The 22843-nt window shown below is 45.8% G+C and overlaps 1 protein-coding gene across 1 annotated transcript; it reads right to left on the bottom strand.

Annotated features, from left to right (window-relative positions):
* Positions 1 to 2833: 2833 nt before the first annotated feature.
* LOC136610469 (olfactory receptor 5AR1-like) lies at positions 2834 to 21446 on the bottom strand. Its single transcript, XM_066589697.1, has 3 exons — positions 21360 to 21446; positions 3854 to 3913; positions 2834 to 3802 (listed from the first exon to the last, which is right to left on the bottom strand). The coding sequence occupies exons 1-3, from the start codon at positions 21444 to 21446 to the stop codon at positions 2834 to 2836; spliced, it is 1116 nt and encodes a 371-aa protein (XP_066445794.1).
* Between the last annotated feature and the right edge of the window lie 1397 nt (positions 21447 to 22843).

Genomic DNA, 22843 nt, shown 5'->3' with positions numbered 1-22843 from the left:
AACCCTGCTACCCAGGACCTACCTGAGCGAGGACTCAATTGAAATCGCTGTGCTCAATTTTACACAGATTCAATGTTATATTAATGAACAAACTCAACTTTACACATCGTTAAACAAAAGATAGAGAATAACAGAAGGAGAGGAAAAGGAGGGGAGAGAGGGGTAGGGGGCTACTAGGTATCTGTGTCCTGTGTTCATTCAAGTTATTGTGATCGCTGTAGGCCATGTGTGTCCGAGATGATCCAATCCCTAAATTTCTAAAATGTTTGTATTTGCACAGAGTACCCGGAGTACTTGTTTTCGTATTCAGCTTGCATTTCCTCATATCTCATGAGAATTTTCATGGATTCTACCCACAATGCCCTGGAGGGAGCAGTCATGATACGCCATAGTTTTGGGATGATCTGTCTGGCTGCCACGCAAAAGAAATGCAACAGCCCTTTCTTTACTTTGGAAAAGTGCCCCAGGAACATTGATAGGTAGGCAATTTCCAGAGTTAAGGCAACAGAGGAGTTGCACGCTAAGTTGTAGAGGGACATAATATCTCACCATAGGCTGGCCACTAGAGGACATTCTCACCATAGGTGGATCATGTTGTCCTCCTCAGGAGAGCATCTGCAACATAGGGGAGTGTGCTGGCTATACATTCTATATAGTTTCTCTAGGGTTCTGTACCATTGGGTTACGATCTTATAATTAAACCCCTGCAATCTACAGGATACCACTATCTTGTGCAAAAGAGGAAGGCCTCATACCAGAGCTCCCCTGGGAAGCATATGCCTAGTTGTCTCTCCCATGCAACCACAAAGCTCAGCTTAGTGTTCCCCATCTCTTGACTCAGCAGCGCCATGTAGATCCCCAAGATAGAGTTCTGGGGGGTCCACGGATACACACAAAGCCTCAAATGGGGTAAGCGATCTACTAAGTTTCACCCTGGGTGTCAGGGAGTCCACAAAACATCTTAACTGAAAGTATTGAAACCAGGCCCCAGTGAGAGTCACAGATTCTCTAAAGAAGTTCCTAAAGGGTCTCAATCCTGTTTGAGTAAACGTCTCTTAGCCTGAGGGGTAGGGAGACCAGGGAGAGATAGCAGAGAGAAGCTCCGCAGTGTGACCTTAAATTGAGGATTACCTACCAAGGTCAGTGGGCCTGGGGAGGTAACTAGTTTAAATGAATCAGGGGATCCCTCCCAAATTTGCAATATCTGCTCAAGGAGTGATGAGGATACCCCTCTATTGTCATGATGCCTCCTTGGGATCCAGAATACTCCCTTTAACCAGTTTGGTTCCTGGTCATATTCTATTTCTACCCATATTTTGTTAAACCAATGGTATGCAGTTACTGATACACGCTCTTTAGTATCAGAAAAAATCAGGCAGACCTACTCTACCAGAGAGTCGCTCGCACATTAGGATGTCATGTTTTAATCTTGGTCTACACCCCTTCCAGACAAATCTAGAGCTCATATGACAATAAATAGGACCTGTTTAGTTTCATGGGTAGGGTCTGGCATAGATATAGAGACTGTGGCAAGACATCCATATTAATGGCATTACCCATGATAGATATAGTGGGCTCGATCTCTTCAGATGTCTTTTCATTCATGACAGGAATGGTTTAAAGTTTAGGGAGAATGCCTGGGAGGGATCTGCTGGCAAGTGTATCCTCAAATATCTAATGGAGGTATGATGCCATCTAAAGGGGAACTCCCTTTCCAGGGATGACACCTCGCTCTTTGGCAATGTGATATTTAGAATCTCTGATTTTGCTAGATTAACTTTGAAATTACTGACCCTCCCGAATTCCCGAAATTCTTTTTGCAGCACTGGGAGTCCCACCCTCAGGCATGACAGATATACAAGAAAATCATCCATGAAAAGTGAGATCCTAACCTTAGAGGAGCCCACAGTTGCCCCTTTAATAGAGTTGTTTCGTCTGATCACATTAGCTAGGGACTCCATGACAAGAATGTACAGGGTGGGAGAAAGGGGGCAACCTTGGAGAGTGCCAATGCGGATCTGGAAGCGTTTGGACAGAGATCCATTGACCCTAATCTGTGTGGAGGGCACAGTATAAAGTTCCATTATCCAGTCCCATATACGGGGGCCCACCCCAATTCCTTCCAGTATTGCGGCCAAGAACTGCCATCTCACCCTCTGCATCTGCTGTCAGTAGGCATAAGGGGGGCTTTGTTTTATGGGCTCGAGTAATCAGAGACAGGGACTTGATGGTATTATCCCTGGCCTCCCTCCCTCACTGGGATGAAGACTACCTGGTCCTTGTGGACCAGAGATGGTAGATGTGCCTGCAAGCGTGTCGCTATCATCTTGGAGAAGAGCTTCACATCAATATTTATAAGCAATATCGGTCTGTAATTGCTGCTGACCGAGGCGTCCTTCCCTGGTTTGGGGATGAATACTATGTCAGCCTGAAGGGCCTGTTGAGGGAAAGGGCATCCGCCTGTGACCACGTTAAAGGAACGCAACAGAAGGGATGAAACATCTTCCTGGAACATTTTGCAGAATCTTGTAGTAAAGCTGTCTGGGCCAGGGCTTTTACCAGGTTTCAGATTTTTTACAGACTCTGAAAGCTCAGAGGGGTTATAGAACTTTGGTTGCACTTGCTGCTTATGTTTGAAACAGTTGCTTCTCAGTCAGGTTTTTTTAGCCCTGAGTCTACGTGGATGGTCTCCTAGGTTTTGGAGTGAGATGCTAGACCTGATTTTAGTTTTACCAGGCCTGGATGTATTTTGTTTTTTTTAAATATTTTTCTGCATCACATCAACATAGGTATGGGGACTGCATGTTTATTTTCTGTAGTTGATTTCTTTCAGTTAAAAGTACCGTATACACATCAATAACTGCTTCTGAACCGATGCTATGATGGCCATTTTTACATCCTGGTTTCTCAGACTATATATAAGGGGGTTCAGCATTGGTGTCACTGCCGTGTAGAAGACAGAAGCCACTTTGTCTTGTATGGTGAAGACACTGGAAGGAGGACGCAAGTAGGTGAAAAATATGGTTCCATAAAACAGAGAGATGCATATGAGATGTGAGGAGCAGGTGCTGAAGGCTTTCTTCCTGCCCTCTGCTGATTGTATGCGGGAAATCGAAAAGACTATTAGAAGGTATGACAGTAGGATAGTCATCAATGGACCCATGGCCATAGCACTGACAATGCAAACAGTCAGCATGTCACAAGGAAATGTATCTGAGCAGGACAATCTGAGTACCAAAGGAGCATCACAGTAGAAGTGGTCGATGAGGTTTGACCCACAGAACTGTAGACTAAAAGCACAGCTGGTCTGTAATGAGGACTGTAAGAAGCCCACAGAGAAGGAAAGAAGAACAAGACATAGACATTTCTTTTTAGTCATTATGGCCACATAATGGAGAGGGTGGCAGATGGCAACATAGCGGTCATAGGACATGGTGGAGAGGAGAAGAGAGTCTATGGAGGCCAGAGCTGCATAGAAGAAGAACTGAAGAGCACAACCTTCATAGGAGATGGTCTTCTTAAAGGACATAAGGTCATAAAGCATCTTAGGAGTTATTGTGGAGGAGTAGAAGACGTCCACCAGAGAGAGGTGACACAGAAAGTAGTACATTGGGTTCTGGAGGTTTGATGCATTGCGGACAATAGCCACCAGGCCAAGATTCGCAGATATGGTGACAATGTAGATGACAATAAATAATGTGAAGAGGAACATTTCCACTCTCTTATCATCAGTCAGTCCAGAAAATACAAAGCCGGTCACTGCTGTCATATTGGGGATGTCTATGGTGATATAAAGATCAAGCTATATAAAATATAACTAGAAACCAAAACCTAAGACACAAGCTGTAAATACTTCCTGAAGTCTTAGTGAGGTTGCCCGGATTGTGCCCTTGAGGACCAGATCAATTTTGGTCTAGAAGAGAAAAATCATTTTATGTTTCATCTTCGTATTCTGGGGTCCATAAGTTTTCTTTATTTTTTGTTTAATGTACAAGAGCTGTATGAAGGCTTGTTTTTATTTAGGTGCCGCTTTTGGTACATATATAGTTCTTTAGAGTTTTATTTGTAGTCATTTTTTTAGTTTTACAAAGATGGTCAGAAAAAACTGTTTCTATTTAACAATCATCATAACTGAGGCTATTATAACCGTTACGATGATACCAAATATGTTATGTTTTGGAACTTTTAATGAGGAAAGTTTATTTATTGTAAAAATAAATGTCTTTGGTGTTTTTCAATATATTTTTTCTTACTTGTTTTAAAATAATTTTTTTTAACCCATAAAAAGATTTTTAATTTTTATCTATAATCTACTGGCATACATCCATATGCCAGTAAATTAGGCTGTGTACTAATAGTTCACATGCAGCGGTTTGAGCCCTTCATCCTTCAATGAATCCTGGGCTGTGTGCTCACAAAATCTGGGCCCTGATCGTGTCACATGGATTTCCCGTGATTACATTAAAGCGGTGTCTCATTGCCTTGTCTTCCCTTCTGAATGTGATCATGGCACTTAAAATACAATAAAATGCTCAGAATGCTTTAAAATACTAAATGAAATAATACTTACCTCCCCTCCCCTCTGCCGCTCCTGATCTGATGCTTCCTGGGTACCCTCCCTGGTTTCTGTACTTCCGGGTCTGGGTTGTCAGGAACATGTGACCGCTGCAGCCAATCATTTGCTGACCTGTTGCTTGTAGTCACATGTCCACATCAACAGGGAGCATGAAGTACAGAGACCAACCTGAGACCCTGGAAAGTATCAGATCAGGATTGGTTGATGATTCGTAAGGTAAATATTAGAGATGAGCGAGCACCAAAATGCTCGGGCGCTCGTTACTCGGGACGAAATTATCGCGATGCTCGAGGGCTCGTTTCGAGTAACGAACCCCATTGAAGTCAATGGGCGAGTCGAGCATTTTTGTATATCGCCGATGCTCGTGAAGGTTTCCATTTGTGGAAATCGGGGCAATTCAAGAAAGTGAAGGGAATGACACAGCAACGGATAGGGCAGGCGAGGGGCTACATGTTGGGCTGCATCTCAAGTTCCCAGGTCCCACTATTAAGCCACAATAACGGCAAGATTGGGCCCCCCCCCAACAACTTTTACTTCTGAAAAGCCCTCATTAGCAATGCATACCTTAGCTAAGCACCACACTACCTCCAACAAAGCACAATCACTGCCTGCATGACACTCCGCTGCCACTTCTCCTGGGTTACATGCTGCCCAACCCCCCATGCACGACCCAGAGTCCACAGCGCACACCAAATTGTCCCTGCGCAGCCTTCAGCTGCCCTCATGCCACGCCACACTGATGTCTATTTATAAGTGCGTCTGCCATGAGGAGGAACCAGAGGCACACACTGCAGAGGGTTGGCACGGCTAGGCAGCGACCCTCTTTAAAAGGGGCGGGGCGATAGCCCACAATGCTGTACAGAAGCAATGAGAAATATAATCCTGTGCCACCGCCATCAGGAGCTGCACACGTGGGCATAGCAATGGGGAACCTATGTGCCACACACTATTCATTCTGTCAAGGTGTCTGCATGCCCCAGTCAAACCGCGGTTTTTAAAAAATAGTCACAGGCAGGTACAACTCTGCAATGGGAATTCCGTGTGCACCCACAGCATGGGTGGCTCACTGGAACCCACTGGCTGTACATTAATGTATCCCATTGCAGTGCCCATCACAGCTGAGGTAACGTCCGATTAAATGCAGGTGGGCTTCGGCCCACACTGCATGCCCCAACCTGACCGGGCGTTTTAATTCATAGACACAGGCAGGTACAACTCCCTATTGTGAAGTCCCTGTGGACCGACAGCATGGGTTGGTGCCAGGAAGCCACCGGCGGCACATAAATATATCCCATAGCATTGCCCATCACAGCTGAGGTAATGTCATGTTTAACGCAGGTGGGCTTCGGCCCACACTGCATGCCCCAGTCAGACTGGGGTTCTTTAGAAGTGGACACATGTAGTTACAACTCCGTGTGGACCGACAGCATGGGTGGCTCCCTGGAACTCACCGGCGGTACATAAATATATCCCATTGCAGTGGCCAGCACAGCTGATGTAACGCCAGCTGTAATGCAGGTGGACAAAAAATTAATTGGATTACACTGTAGGTGAGGGCCCCAAAAAATTGGTGTACCAACAGTACTAATGTACCTCAGAAAAATTGCCCATGCCCAACCAAGAGGGCAGGTGAAACCCATGAATCGCTTTGGTTAATGTGGCTTAATTTGTAACTAGGCCTGGAGGCAGCCCAGTTAAAATAAAAATTGGTTGAGGTGAAAGTTTCAACGCTTTAATGAGCATTGAAACGTATAAAAATTGTTTACAAAAATTATATGACTGAGCCTTGTGGGCCTAAGAAAAATTGCCCATTCGGCGTGATTATGTCAGGTTTCAGGAGGAGGAGGAATATTATACACAGATTGATGAAGCTAAAAGGTCCACGTTTTTGATGGTGATAGAGAACAATGCTTCCATCCGCGGGTGCAGCCTACGTATTGCTTAGGTATCGCTGCTGTCCGCTGGTGGAGAAGAGAAGTCTGCAGAAATCCAGGCTTTGTTCATCTTGATGAGTGTAAGCCTGTCGGCACTGTCGGTTGACAGGCGGGTACGCTTATCCGTGATGATTCCCCAGCCGTACTAAACACCCTCTCTGACAAGACGCTAGCCGCAGGACAAGCAAGCACCTCCAGGGCATACAGCGCGAGTTCAGGCCACGTGTCGAGCTTCGACACCCAGTAGTTGTAGGGGGCAGAGGCGTCACGGAGGACGGTCGTGCGATCGGCTACGTACTCCCTCACCATCCTTTTACAGTGCTCCCGCTGACTTAGCCTTGACTGGGGAGCGGTGACACAGTCTTGCTGGGGAGCCAGAAAGCTGTCAAAGGCCTTAGAGAGTGTTCCCCTGCCTGTGCTGTACATGCTGCCTGATCTCTGTGCCTCCCCTGCTACCTGGCCCTCGGAACTGCGCCTTCGGCCACTAGCGCTGTCGGATGGGAATTTTACCATCAGTTTGTCCGCCAGGGTCCTGTGGTATAGCATCACTCTCGAACCCCTTTCCTCTTCGGGTATGAGAGTGGAAAGGTTCTCCTTATACCGTGGGTCGAGCAGTGTGTACACCCAGTAATCCGTAGTGGCCAGAATGCGTGTAACGCGAGGGTCACGAGAAAGGCATCCTAACATGAAGTCAGCCATGTGTGCCAGGGTACCTGTACGCAACACATGGCTGTCCTCACTAGGATGATCACTTTGAGGATCCTCCTCCTCCTCCTCCTCAGGCCATACACGCTGAAAGGATGACAGGCAAGCAGCATGTGTACCCTCAGCAGTGGGCCAAGCTGTCTCTTCCCCCTCCTCCTCATCCTCCTCATGCTCCTCCTCCTCCTCCTCAACGCGCTGAGAGATAGACAGGAGGGTGCTCTGACTATCCAGCGACATACTGTCTTCCCCTGCCTCTGTTTCCGAGCGCAAAGCGTCTGCCTTTATGCTTTGCAGGGAACTTCTCAAGAGGCATAGCAGAGGAATGGTGACGCTAATGATTGCAGCATCGCCGCTCACCATCTGGGTAGACTCCTCAAAGTTTCCAAGGACCTGGCAGATGTCTGCCAACCAGGCCCACTCTTCTGTAAAGAATTGAGGAGGCTGACTCCCACTGCGCCGCCCATGTTGGAGTTGGTATTCCACTATAGCTCTATGCTGCTCATAGAGCCTGGCCAACATGTGGAGCGTAGAGTTCCACCGTGTGGGCACGTCGCACAGCAGTCGGTGCACTGGCAGATGAAACCGATGTTGCAGGGTGGCAGCGTCCGTGTGGGACTTGCGGAAATGTGCGCAGAGCCGGCGCACCTTTCCGAGCAGGTCTGACAAGCCTGGGTAGCTTTTCAGAAAGCGCTGAACCACCAAATTAAAGACGTGGGCCAAGCATGGCACATGCGTGAGGCTGCCGAGCTGCAGAGCCGCCACCAGGTTACGGCCGTTGTCACACATGACCTTGCCCAGTTGGAGGCTCAACGGCGCAAGCCAGCGGTTGGTCTGCTCTGTCAGACCCTGCAGTAGTTCGTGGGCCGTGTGCCTCTTCTCTCCTAAGCTGAGTAGTTTCAGCACGGCCTGCTGACGCTTGTCCACCGCTGTGCTGCCATGCCGCGCGACACCGACTGCTGGCGACGTGCTGCTGCTGCTGACACATCTTGATTGCGAGACAGAGGTTGCGTAGGAGGAGGAGGGTGGTTTAGTGGAGGAAGCATACACCGCCGCAGATACCACCACCGAGCTGGGGCCCGCAATTCTGAGGGTGGGTAGGACGTGAGCGGACCCAGGCTCTGACTCTGTCCCAGCCTCCATTAAATTCACCCAATGTGCCGTCAGCGAGATATAGTGGCCCTGCCCGCCTGTGCTAGTCCACGTGTCTGTTGTTAAGTGGACCTTGGCAGTAACCGCGTTGGTGAGGGCGCGTACAATGTTGCGGGAGACGTGGTCGTGCAGGGCTGGGACGGCACATCGGGAAAAGTAGTGGCGACTGGGAACCGAGTAGCGCGGGGCCGCCGCCGCCATCATACTTTTGAAAGACTCCGTTTCCACGACCCTATACGGCAGCATCTCCAGGCTGATAAATTTGGCTATGTGCACGTTTAACGCTTGAGCGTGCGGGTGCGTGGCGGCGTACTTGCGCTTCCGCTCCAACACTTGCGCTAGCGATAGCTGGACGGTGCGCTGACAGACATTGGTGGATGGGGCAGAGGACAGCGGAGGCGAGGGTGTGGGTGCAGGCCAGGGGATGGTAGTGCCTGTGTCCTCAGAGGGGGGTTGGATCTCAGTGGCAGGTTGGGGCACAGGGGGAGAGGCAGGGGTGCAAACCGGAGGCGGTGAACAGCCTTCGTCCCACCTTGTGGGGTGCTTGGCCATCATATGTCTGCGCATGCTGGTGGTGGTGAGGCTGGTGGTGGTGGCTCCCCGGCTGATCTTGGCGCGACAAAAGTTGCAAACCACTGTTCGTCGGTCGTCTGCACTTTCAGTGAAAAACTGCCCGACCTTTGAGCACCTCGGCCTCTGCAGGGTGGCATGGCGCGAGAGGCCCTTTGGGAAACAGTTGGTGGATTATTCGGTCTGGCCCTGCCTCTACCCCTGGACACCACACTGCCTCTTGCAACCTGCCCTGCTGCTGCCCTTGCCTCCCCCTCTAAAGACCTGTCCTCAGTAGGCGTAGCAAACCAGGTGGGGTCAGTCACCTCATCGTCCTGCTGCTCTTCCTCCGAATCCTCTGTGCGCTCCTCCCTCGGACTTACTGCCCTTACTACTACCTCACTGATAGACAACTGTGTCTCATCGTCATCGTCCTCCTCACCCACTGAAAGGTCTTGAGACAGTTGCCGGAAGTCCCCAGCCTCATCCCCCGGACCCTGGGAACTTTCCAAAGGTTGGGCATCAGTCACGATAAACTCCTGTGGTGGGAGAGGAACCATTGCTGCCCAATCTGAGCAGGGGCACGAGAACAGTTCCTGGGAGTCTGCCTGCTCCTCAGAATGTGTCATTGTAATGGAGTGAGGAGGCTGGGAGGAAGGAGGAGCAGCAGCCAGAGGATTCAGAGTTGCAGCAGTGGACGGCGCAGAACTCTGGGTGGACGATAGATTGCTGGATGCACTTTCTGCCATCCACGACAGGACCTGCTCACACTGCTCATTTTCTAATAAAGGTCTACCGCGTGGACCCATTAATTGTGAGAGGAATGTGGGGATGCCAGAAACGTGCCTCTCTCCTATTCCCGCAGCAGTCGGCTGCGATACACCTGGATCAGGAGCTCGGCCTGTGCCCACACCCTGACTTGGGCCTCCGCGTCCTCGCCCGCGTGCACGTCCTCTAGGCCTACCCCTACCCCTCAGCATGCTGTATTACCAGTAATGCAGAAACAGAACGCTGTAATTAAATGTGCCGCTTATTGGCCTGTGGTTGGAGGCTGACTTCGCTTACGGAACGCCAGGAAATAATTTTGCGCAAGCCTGCTGTAACACTTAGCTGGCTGCGTATGAATTAGGAGGACAACTACAGCCAGCACAGACCCAGTACACTGAGGACAGTTACAGACAGCCCAAATAGATTTTTTTCCCCAAATGTTTTTGCTAAGGCCCACTGCCTATATACACTGTATATGTCTTCTCTCTCGGCGTCACCACTACTGGCCCTGGAGTATGTCAAATAACTGCACTCTGTTGCATTGTGGACTGGAATACAGCGGTGATTTAACAGCCAACACAGAGCCAGGAAATAATTGTGCGCAAGCCTGCTGTAACACTTAGCTGGCTGCGTATGAATTAGGAGGACAACTACACCCAGCACAGACCCAGTACACTGAGGACAGTCACAGGCAGCCCAAATAGATTTTTTTCCCCAAATGTTTTTGGAAAGGCCCACTGCCTATATTCAATAAATATATGTCTTCTGTCCCTGCCTCACAATATATGTCTTCTGTCCCTGCCTCACAATATATGTCTTCTGTCCCTGCCTAACCACCACTTCTGGCCCTGGAGTATGAATAATTACTGCAGGGCGCAATGCTCTGCACGGCCGATATGCAAAAAAAAAAAATTGTGCAACACTGCAAAAAGCAGCCTCCACAGTACTGCACACGGTTAGATATGGCCCTAAGAAGGACTGTTGGGGTTCTTGAAGCATAAAATACTCCTAACACTCTCCCTATAGCAGCTCCGGCACCAACAGCACTTTCCCTCCTCTATGTCAGAACAAATCTGTGGCGAGCCGCGGGAGGGGCCGATTTTTATACTCGGGTGACACCTGATCTCGCCAGCCACTCACTGCAGGGGGGTGGTATAGGGCTTGAACGTCGCAGGGGGGAAGTTGTAATGCCTTCCATGTCTTTCTATTGGCCAGAAAAGCGCGCTAACGTCTCAGAGATGAAAGTGAAAGTAACCCGAACATTGCGTGGTACTCGTAACGAGTAACGAGCATCTCGAACACGCTAATACTCGAACGAGCATCAAGCTCGGACGAGTACGTTCGCTCATCTCTACTAATATACTAGCTTACCCGTCGCACGTTGCTGCGAAGACAGACATACATACATACATTCATTTTAATATATATCTAGTGTAGTAATGCATAAAGGACAGACAGACAGACATACATTCATTTTTATACAAATAGATGAAATCAGGAAGTGAGAGAATTAGATTCCGTATGTAAAATTTGGACGCTAATTCTTTTGCGCTTAGGATTGAATAATCGAGTTGGGACCCATTAACTTTTCCTATTTATGACATAATCAATGCTTGTGCCAAATTTCAAGTTTCTATTATATCGTGAAGTGAGAAAATTAGATTATGTACGTAAAATTTGGACGCTAATTCTTTGGCACTTAGAATTGAATAATCGAGTTGGGACTAGAGATGAGCGAGCGTACTCGGAAAAGAACTACTCGCTAGAGTAATTTGCTTTATCCGAGTATCGCTGTGCTCGGGTCTGAAGATTCGGGTACCGGCACGGGGCGGGGAGCTGCAGGGGAGAGCGGGGAGGAACGGAGGTAAGATCTTTCTCTCCCTCTCTCCCGCCCGCTCTCCCCTGCTCCCCGCTGCGACTCAGCTGTCAGCCGCAGCGGCACCCGAATCTTCAGACCCGAGCACAGCGATACTCGGATAAAGCACATTACTCGAGCGAGTAGTGCTTTTCCGAGTACGCTCGCTCATCTCTAGTTGGGACCCATTAGCTTTTCCTATTTATGACATAATCAATGCTCGCGCCAAATTTCAAGTTTCTATGACATTGGGAAGTGAGAAAATTAGATTCCGTACGTAAAATTTGGACGCTAATTCTTTTGCGCTTAGAATTGAATAATCGAGTTGGGACCCATTAGCTTTTACTATTTATGACATAATCAATGCTTGTGCCAAATTTCATGTTTCTACGACATCGCGAAGTGAGAGAATTAGTGGCAGTGATGGAAATCAAACGATCTACGTGGGGGGGGGGGCGTAACTGTCGACGACGCTCACACGCGCTCCATTTATCGTAGGAGAGTTTTACTATGCCTATAATCTTCCCTGGAGTGTACTCAACAACTTCCCAAACTTTCATGGCGATCGGATGAATGGTGTAGTAGCGCATAAAGGACAAGCACACAGACACACACAGACAGACACACACACAGACACGCATATATTCAATTATATATATATAGACTAGCTTACCCGTCGCGCGTTGCTACGAAGACAGACAGACATTCATTTGTTTTTATATATCTAGATAACAACCAATCACAGCGCAGCTTTCATGTTACCTCAGTGGTATAATATATAACAACCAATCACAGCGCAGCTTTCATGTTACCTCAGCAGTAAGAGAAATAACAACCAATCACAGCGCAACTTTTATTCTGCCTCAGCAATATAAAAAAATAGCAACCAATCACAGCGCAGTTTTCCTGTTACCTCAGTGGTATAATATATAACAACGAATCGCAGCACAGCTTTCATGCAACCTCAGTAGTATAAGAAGTAGCCACCAATCACAGCACAGCTTTCATGTTACCTCAGCAGTATAAGAAATAGCAACCAATCACAGCACAGCTTTCATGTTACCTCAGCGGTATAATATATAGCAACCAATCACAGCACAGCTTTCATTTTACCTCAGCATTCTCAATATCCAGCAATTGTGTCTTGCGAACCGTTCGGCGGATGCATCATTTTCTGGTTGAACACGCCTCCCGTTGTTGATAATGCCTTTTGCTTTCGTGCTTGAGATGGAAATCAAACTTTGTCTGGGGGGGGGGGGGGCATAACTGTCGACGACGCTCGCATGCGCGGCACCTATCGTAGGATAGTTGTACTATGCCAGAAATCTTACCAGGAGTGTACTCAACAACTTCCCAAAGTCTCATGGCAATTGGATGTATGGTGTAGTAATGCATAAAGGACAGACAGACAGACAGACAGACATACATTTATATACATATACATAGATGACATCAGGAAGTGAGAGAATTAGATTCCGTACGTAAAATTTGGACGCTAATTGTTTTGCGCTTAGAATTGAATAATCGACTTGGGACCCATTAGCTTTTCCTATTTATGACATATTCAATGCCCGTGCCAAATTTCAAGTTTCTATGTGAGCAAATTACATTCTGTACGTAAAATTTGGATGCTAATTCTTTTGCGCATAGAATCGAATAATCGAGTTGGGACCCATTAGCTTTTACTATTTATGACATAATCAATGCTTGTGCCAAATTTCATGTTTCTACGACATCGGGAAGTCAGAGAATTAGTGGCAGTGATGGAAATCGAACGATCTACGTGGGGGGGGGGGCGTAACTGTCGACGACGCTCGCACGCGCTCCATTTATCGTAGGAGAGTTTTACTACGCCTATAATCTTCCCTGGAGTGTACTCAACAACTTCCCAAAGTTTCATGGCGATCGGATGAATGGTGTAGTAGCGCATAAAGGACAAACACACAGACAGACACACATGCATACAGACATACATTCAATTTTATATATATAGACTAGCTTACCCGTCGCGCGTTGCTGCGAAGACGGACAGACATTCATTCGTTTTTATATATCTAGATAACAACCAATCACAGCGCAGCTTTCATGTTACCTCAGTGGTATAATATATAACAGCCAATCACAGCGCAGCTTTCATGTTACCTCAGCAGTAAGAGAAATAACAACCAATCACAGCGCAACTTTTATTCTGCCTCAGCAATATAAAAAATAGCAACCAATCACAGCGCAGCTTTCATGTTACCTCAGTGGTATCATATATAACAACGAATCGCAGCACAGCTTTCATGCAACCTCAGTAGTATAAGAAGTAGCCACCAATCACAGCACAGCTTTTATGTTACCTCAGCAGTATAAGAAATAGCAACCAATCACAGCACAGCTTTCATGTTACCTCAGTAGTATAAGAAGTAGTCACCAATCACAGCACAGCTTTCATGTTACCTCAGCAGTATAAGAAATAGCAACCAATCACAGCACAGCTTTTATTTTACCTCAGCATTCTCAATATCCAGCAATTGTCTTGTGATACGTTAGGCGGATGCATCATTTTCTGGTTGAACACGCCTCCCGTTGTTGATAATGCCTTTTGCTTTCGTGCTTGAGATGGAAATCAAACGATCTTTGTCTGGGGGGCATAACTGTCGACGACGCTCGCATGCGCGCCACCTATCGTAGGATAGATGTACTATGCCAGTAACCTTCCCAGGAGTGTACTCAACAACTTCCCAAAGTCTCATGGCGATCGGATGAATGGTGTAGTAATGCATAAAGGACAGACAGACAGACATAGATTCATTTATATATATCAGGAAGTGAGAGAATTACATTCCGTACGTAAAATTTGGACACTGATTGTTTGGCACATAGAATTGAATAATCGAGTTGGGACCCATTAGCTTTTCCTATTTATAACATATTCAATGCTCCTGCCAAATTTCATGTTTCTACAACATTGGGAAGTGAGAGAATTAGTGGCAATGATGGAAATCGAACGATCTACGTGGGGGGGTCGTAACTGTCGACGATGCTCGCACGCGCGCCATTTATCGTAGGATATTTGTACTATGCCTATAATCTTCCCAGGAGTGTACTCAACAACTTCCCAAAGTTTCATGGCGATCGGATGAATGGTGTAGTAGCGCATAAAGGACAAACACACACACAGACAAACAGACACACAGACACGCATACATTCAATTTTATATATATAGATTACACAGACGACCTTCTCCTCATATACTAATATATAACACAAGCAACCTCCTCCTCATATACTAAGATATTACACAGACGACCTCCTCCTCATACAGTAAGATATTACACAGACTTCCTTCCTCATGCAGTAAGATATTACACAGTCTAGCTCCTCCTCATATACTAATATATCAAATCAGTACACACACATATTTAAATTCTTTTTGTGTCTAAAATACACGGGCAATGTGTCCAAACAGAGAATGTGATGCATTTCTTTAGTACACAATTTAGCAAATTCGCCATGTGGGGTTTTCTCCCATAGTGACAGACACTTGAGTGAGGTGTCTTTGGCATTGTGGGTGGAAAAATGTCACATGGATGTGGAAAACCCTTCATGCTATACGACCAGTGCTTGTTGGCGCGTATGCTAAAGACATTTATTGTACGGCCAACAGATATGAATTTGTATGGATATTCTAGTAGATATATTTGATCCACAGGTCATAAAGTCACAGGTATGTGTGTGGTCACAGGTCATAAAGTCTCTTATTATATCGTTCTTGTAAAAGTCCTTCCTTTCTGTTATGAAGAAATGTTTAAGTTTCTTATTCCAGATGTAAAGCCACCACAGACAAGTCTAGTTTGTATGTTTGCTCTTGATGTTTGGGTATGGTCCATCCGATTGTAATTCCGAGAGGGAGCTAACATATTTTTAAGGGTTCTCTTTTTTCCAACACTCCCTTGATGGCTTGGGATATGTTCATAAAGGGGTCCCTCTGTGAAATGTTGGGGTCCCAATAATCAGAAATGCTTATGAGTGTTGAAGTATTTCTATTCTCTTCCTCAGTTTTGTCAGATTTCTGCGCCTCCGCTGAATGATCCTGTTGTGTATTTCGCACCGCTGAATACACTGATATTTCGAGGTACCTCTTCTCTTTAAATGTTTAGTAAGAATATTTGATCACTCAGTAAAATCAGATTCCATTGAGCAATTCCTTCTGTTTCTATGAAATTGCCTATAAGGGATATTCAGCTTCCATTTTTTTGCATGGCAGCTGGTAAAATCTAAATAGCTGTCGAATATAAAAATGTGTAAATCTAAAAAGATCATTTGATTGGCATCAATATTGACTAAATCCCCCAAACCCCATGTGTTGGCATTAGGACCCGATATATAATAATGAAGGTCCGTCTCCAGCCCATCCCATCTGATTAAAATGTTTATAAGACATTATCTGTGGGTGAGGTGCCTGCATGCAGGTGACCGCTGCAATGAATCACTGGCCTCAGCAATCTCGTGCTGCGCATTGTGTGGTGAAACAGTACCGAGAATGGCCACTAGAGGTCTCTATAACTGTGTTTCGGCAGAGAAAGGGGGCCTCAAGTTGTTAATCAGGAGGCACCTAATGTTTAGTGAAGGGGAGGTGATTCCCTCAACAATCAGCCCGAGGCTCCTGGGTAGGACAGGTGAGGACTCAGATGTGTGAGAAGAAAAGCTCTCTGAACTGTATCAAGGCTGTCGGTGAAAAGATTTTCTACTATGTGAATGTTAACCCTTTCCAATCCACTGTGGGATGTCTTCCGATATAATCACTAAAACCTCTACAGCTCAGATGTTGGAAGGCATCAGACAAGGTATACTTACACTATTCTGCGGGCCTCTCGGCTGCTCTGACGCATCCCATCATGTAGTTACTGGCTTTAGCCAGCAGATAGCGTTGTTTTATAATGGCAGAAACAGCAAGCCCCGTAGGAAACCCTCAATCCAAAAATGAAGGGTTGATGGTATGAGTTATGGCAGTAGACCAAATAGCAAGGGCCAAAGATGATGTTTAGTAAAAGGCCAGTGGGAAGGTGTTATTTTGTGTACTGCTGTAATGTACAGGGTGAAGTGCTGTCAGCTGTTACTGGGATTAATAAAACTGGTAGCTGCCAGACTTTACCGAGTGTAACAGTGTGATCCCGAGAGTGGAGAAGATCATAGAATCAGAATCCCAGAATGGTAGAGTTGGAAGGGACCGCCGGGGTCATCGGGTCCAACCCCCTGCTCAATGCAGGATCACTAAATCATCCCCGATAGATATTTGTCCAGCCTTTTTTATGAGATCCTGACTAGTTACTAATCCCCTAATCCCCACAATTGCTAAGGCCAGTGATTGCAATCACATGGGTATATGGGCACCTCAACACTGCAGCCATGCAAACAAAGCTCTCCGCATGTTGTGCTAGACTGGCAGGTTGAACTTTGAATACCTTCTTTTTTTAGTTTTTAACATTCCCTGCATTTAGAAAAAGCATATATCTTGGACAACCTCTTTAAGAACCCGGCTATTCTAAAGCAACTTTGTGATGTCAAGCTCCTGGCCTCCGTGCAAGACTCACAACCTACAGTGCCGTATATAATATTGGTATTTTCTTACATGGAAAGGTGCCCATTGGGTCTCGTCAGACACCAGAGCCCAGCCGGCTGCAATCTATAGCTACACCGCTGTTCTGTTATCTACTGGAGGCTATGAAGTGCTAATGATATATGTGACTATGAAGATACCATGGAACAGGATATTTCCAGCCTTACCTCTGTCATCATGTATCATTTTCATTTTTTCCCTCATACTTGCTGTTCGGACTCTCAGTTTTCCAGCTTATTCCCTTAACTTGAAAATACTAACACAATATCAGATTACCGTAATGTGTACCGCAGGGTCTGATGGCAATTGTACAAGGTAAATTTCGTAACTCCTTTGTGAGTCTTTACTTGTAGATTATAGGATTATAACAGAGCAGTGAGTTTTCCAGAAGAGTCCAGAACCAATATCATAAATGAATCAGGTGAAAAAGTTTCTCATGATGTTTTTGAGTCTTCGAAAGGCTCTCAATATTTGTAGACCATTTTTTAGAAACACTAGAATGATCCAGGACAAGACGACTAAGATGTGGGCGAAGTCTACGGCACTGTGTAGCTCATACGTCTCCTCTGATTCCAGGATACAGAGGTGGCTCGGTAAACCTTCAGCTCTTTATATGCATCCCAGGTCCCAGGAGAATCATTCTACTGCAGGGATCCCAGTGCTGATTATTATGCCACAGATATACTTTGAGATTACAAATCTATAAGGAATTTATCAGATTTGATTAATTTATCAAATCAGCCTATAAATCAGACTCCTATAGGGATGAGCACACTCTTCAAAAGGTTTGGTTCATCCGGTTAACAGAATTTCGGCAAAAAGTTTGATTTGGTCCGAAATAGTTTGAATCGAACCTAAACTTCACTTAGGAGTGGTTTTGAGACATTTTTAAGGCAAAGTTTAAGTCAAAGTTAAGGCAATATATATGGCTATGGGTCAATGGAGGGTACGCAGTGGTAACCAGCAGCTTGTTTAAAAACACATTGATCTAGAAGATTTTTTATAAATCCTCCTTTATGGTACACACACGTGGCCTTTTTTTTTTTCTGGCTGATTTTCGGAATGAAAAATCGGTTCAAAAATTAGGGCAAAATAGCACCCAATCATTCAAAGGGGTGTAGGCACATGGGCATTTTTTACTCAGACAAATGATACGAGTTAAAAAAATTGCATCATTCATGTCCTATTCTTGTCTGATTTTCGGACGAGTATAGCACATATCAGTGTGCGGTGTTCAGCCCGTGGACAGGATCTCCGAGTACTGTCCAATGTAAGTTGCTCCCAAGAATCTCTGGCACAACTTTTAAATGGCCCATCTGATCATGTGATCAAAAAGTAAAAAAAGGTTCATAAATTAACTCTTTTAGGAGGCCCATGCTGGCTGGTGTTTATACTACACGGTGGAAATGGAACAAGCAATGGCTTTTTACAAACTGTCCAAAAATATTCCATTTTGGGACTGGGAAGAGGATTTGCTGCCTGGAAAGTGAAGAAGAAATGGCTTTTCTGCAAATGAAAAGCTGGCATCATTGCTCCATTGTACAGACAAATAAAAATGTTCTGGGTTTTAGAATGCGGCGATGCAGATTCAATAGTTTTTCTTTAAATATGTATTTTTTGTGTGCAAAAGTAGTAAAACATATTTCTATAAACATGGCATCGCAGTATTCTTGGTGATCAGATAAGAAAGTTATCAGGTTATTTTCACTGAACGGTGAACAAAACCCAGAACAATGGTGGAATGTCTGAGGAGTTTTTCCATTCCCCCCCAACCCCCCCCCCCCCCCCCCCAAAAAAAAAAATTTTTAAAAATGTTCTACAGTACATTATATGTACCCCAGGGAAAAAATACAACCTGGGGTACATATAATGTATTGTAGAACAACAGATGCTATACAAAACATGTGGCTATATCAATGAGGTTGTGGCTCTTGCTATGCAACAATCAAAATGGCTTGGTTCTTACGCCACAAAATAGACTGCCTATTAAGGGGTTAATGGTTTAGCTGTTGCAGTCATAGTGAATGCAGCATCAAAGAGGTATGAAGGAGGCTCTTTCTATCCTCCCACCATAAGCCCCCCAGAATGTGATCGTAGGGGAAGCTATTGGCAGTTAGGGCCTATTAAAGCCCCCCAGGGCTGTTATAGGCATATCCCTATTATAGGCCACGCCAGGAGCACGGCCTAATAGTTGGGCACAATAATGCCTTGAAATACTATGCAAATAAGCATTACTACCGCTTTTCATGTCCCATGAGGTGACAAACAAAAGTATAAAACAGGGTTAAAGATTAATAAAGCTTTATTAATAAAAGCCCCCCCCCCCCCCCCCCCCCTAATAAATGCTCTGGAGAAAACTACATGCATTGTCAGACACTGTTAGTCATAGTGACCTACAGAAAAAAGTTGATTATCTACTTTTACCAGATGGTAAAAATTCTGATTTTTATACTTTTGCATTTTAAGACTGGGTTTACACGGCCATAAGCATAAATCGCATTGGGGGTCCTGCAGCGTTTTACAGCTATGCAGCCTGTGGTGACCCTGCGTACGGCCGCTTATGATGGAGGAATTGTACTGCACATGGCTGCATACTGATGCACACTGACATGTACAGTACACCTGGGTTTTTTATTGCCATAGTTCCCGCGCCATGATGCATATACCCGCTGCCCATAAGCAATGTCTGAGTCCTAAACCTAATGTTAACTCTTACAATAACCCTACATAACCAATCCTCACCTATAACCATAGTCTGACGCTCAAAGCTAACCACTAAATCACTAACTACCATCTATCCCAACAGTAGTAGCTAATTCAAATCTCTCAAGGACCTAGCAAAAAACGTAACCTTTACCCTCCTACTCATTGACTGCTGAACTTAGGATTCTTATCTGGTTTCCTGAGGCAGTGACACCTCAGATCATAGTGTGATCAGCAAATATCCGAAAATCTACCATGAACCAATCAAATATGCACACAAATAAGATATATCACAATCACATATCACTGTGGATCTGTCACGTTTAGTCATGGCTTTCTTTAGACTTTACCTGAATATTCTAAAATACACCAGGTCCTCCTTGTCGTCATTTGCTGCTGTTTGCAGCCTGTTTCATTTCTGGAAGTTCTGATTTTCAGTAGTCTTCCCCATTTTTCAGTTGCTCTACTGTTTGTAATCAGGGAGGGACATGTAGCAATCCTAGAATTCTGCTAGTTGTTCACTGTCCTGCACTTCCTTGCTTTTGCTTCCCATGCTTCATTGCAAAGTCTGTGGTCCAATGAGCAGGGAGGCAATATCTGAATGGCCAACCTTCTGCTATGGTCAGGCATTTAGAGACATTTTGGCCAAATAGTTAGTAAAGGCACTATACTGTGTGTGTGTGTAATGTGTGCACACACTGTAACAGCAGGAGAGGCAGAGACTGTGGAGATTGTTTTCACAGTGTCTGTAAATCTGTCATCCTGCAGCCTGTAGGTGCAGGGCGCAAGTAAGACATGCCAAAGTAGGGGAGACCATGGGGATTGCAAGATGGATGTCACGAGTGGCTCTGCAATCTCTGCCAACAATGGCGGCAAAGGCGTCCTGCTCACTGCACAGTGGCACAAATGATAGATATAGTTCCTTTTATAATTAACAGTGGTTTGTCACATGACACCAGCACTTCATCTGGGACTGTAAGGGTCAATGGCGGAAATAATTTGACACGAGTCCTGGTAGCTTTTTGAATAGTAAACTGGAAGTGCTCAGTTTTACTGAAGCTTTATAATGGTAATACAATACAGCAAAAGGCAGTCTTGCAGCAATTTGGCAGAGCAATGGAACATACGTGTTGCAAAAACAGTTGAATTAGAAGGAACACAGTTTTCTCTTAAAGACTCTCTATATATCTAGAGGTGACACAGTAGAAGTTCCTACAGGCCTAGTTGTCTGTTGGGCTTACTGGAAGTTGGTAAAGTAGTTATTTGATTATAGATTTAGATGGGGCTCTTGACTATCCCTGGCTTTTACTTCACCGGGTGTTGTGTAACTCACTGTTTTTAGTGGAATAGGGCCCAGGTTATCTCCTCCTTGCTGCTGGCAGGCTAGGGAGCTGATGAATCCTAGCTTCTATGCTGAAGAATTGCGTGTTGTAGCTGCTAGCTCTGCTGACCTCCTCCTGCATGTCCTCCGACGACGACGACTCTCTAAGCAGACTCTAATCCTCCTCCCTCACTTCTTCTGTTTTGTTCCCACACTTTCTCTCTTCTCTTTCTCCTTTCCCTAGCTCACTATACAGTTTCCCGCTCTGAGCTCTAACCATACCCCTTGACTAATCAGTGAGGGCATGACATTAAGCCAATAAGCAGCCAGCTGTTGCTAAGCTCTAAGCTTAGGAAGAAAGGGGAAAAAAAGGTTTCTCCAACATACAGCACTTTCTATGTCTCCTGGAAGCACATAGCAAAGTGTGACAGGACTATGATTGTGTGGCTATTCTGTAGGACCCTCTGAGCCACTACATAAGTGCAGGGAGCTGCCTGTAGTAAGACAAAAAGCACCTACCTCTCTTGCTATGGAAACATCCCTGTGTCCTTGTTATTACAGAAATTCTGTAACTAATGACAGAGGGTGGACGGCAAAGAAGCTGGAAGGGAGACTCCTAATGGCAGACACCTGAAATGTGATTTTCAGTGGTAAAACAACAAAAGTTTAATGCATGTATATCTAATATAAATAATCCCACATGCATTTTCCTGCACCACTATTTGACCTGTTTGCCTTACCTTAGGAGGATGATTTTGGTGTAACTGGATTCCTTAGATCCTCACCACCACCGTAAAATCCCAAAATTTGAGGCTCCCAGCTGCAGAGGTGGAGGAAGAGACTGAAAACCCAGCAGCGGAGGGAGAGACTGAAGACCCAGTGGCAAAGGGAGAGACTGAAGACCCAGCAGCCGCAGCAGAGGGAGAGACTGAAGACCCAGCGGCAGTGGCGGAGGTAGAGACTGAAGACCCAGCGGCAGCAGTGGAGGAGGAGACTTAAGACCCAGCGGCAGTGAAGACGAGAGACAGAAGACCTGGTATGACACTGACACGCTATGTCACACTGACTGACTGACACACTGACTGACACTCTGACTGACACACTTTGACACACTTACTGACACTCTTAAACCCTCTGACATACTGACTGACACACTCTGACTGACACACACACTGAAACATAGAGAGAGAAGTGGCATGGAGATGAGTGGGAGAGAAGCGGCATGGAGCGGGAGGAAGAGGAGGTAGGGAAAGAAGCGGCATAGAGTGAGAGGGTGTAAGAGAGAAGTGGCATGGAGGGAGAGGGTGTAAGAGAGAAGAGGTCTGGAAGGGGGAGAGTGACGCCGCATGGAGAAGCAGGGAGAAAAGTGGGTGGTAGGGAGAAGCAGCATGGTGAGGGGGGAGAAGTAGGGGGGAGAAAAAAGCAGCTTAGGGAGAGAGAGGGGAGAAGAGCGAAGTGGCATGGAGATGGGGGGAGAGAAATGGCATGAAGAGGGAGGAAGAGAGAAGAGACATAGAGAGCGGGGAAAGAGAAGTGACATGAAGGGAGAGTGTTACGTGTGCTGCTAGGATATGTAGTTCTAAGCCTCCTAGCAGCACAGCACTCTCAGGGTTAATGATTTAGCTGGCTGGGTAAGGTACCCTAGGGTGAGCAGTCATGAATCCTTGTCTGTTGAAG

This window comes from Eleutherodactylus coqui, chromosome 2 (assembly GCF_035609145.1).
Source record: "Eleutherodactylus coqui strain aEleCoq1 chromosome 2, aEleCoq1.hap1, whole genome shotgun sequence".
NCBI lineage: Eukaryota > Metazoa > Chordata > Amphibia > Anura > Eleutherodactylidae > Eleutherodactylus > Eleutherodactylus coqui.
Note: the sequence above shows the minus strand (reverse complement) of the source record. Positions and strands in the feature narration are given on the sequence as shown.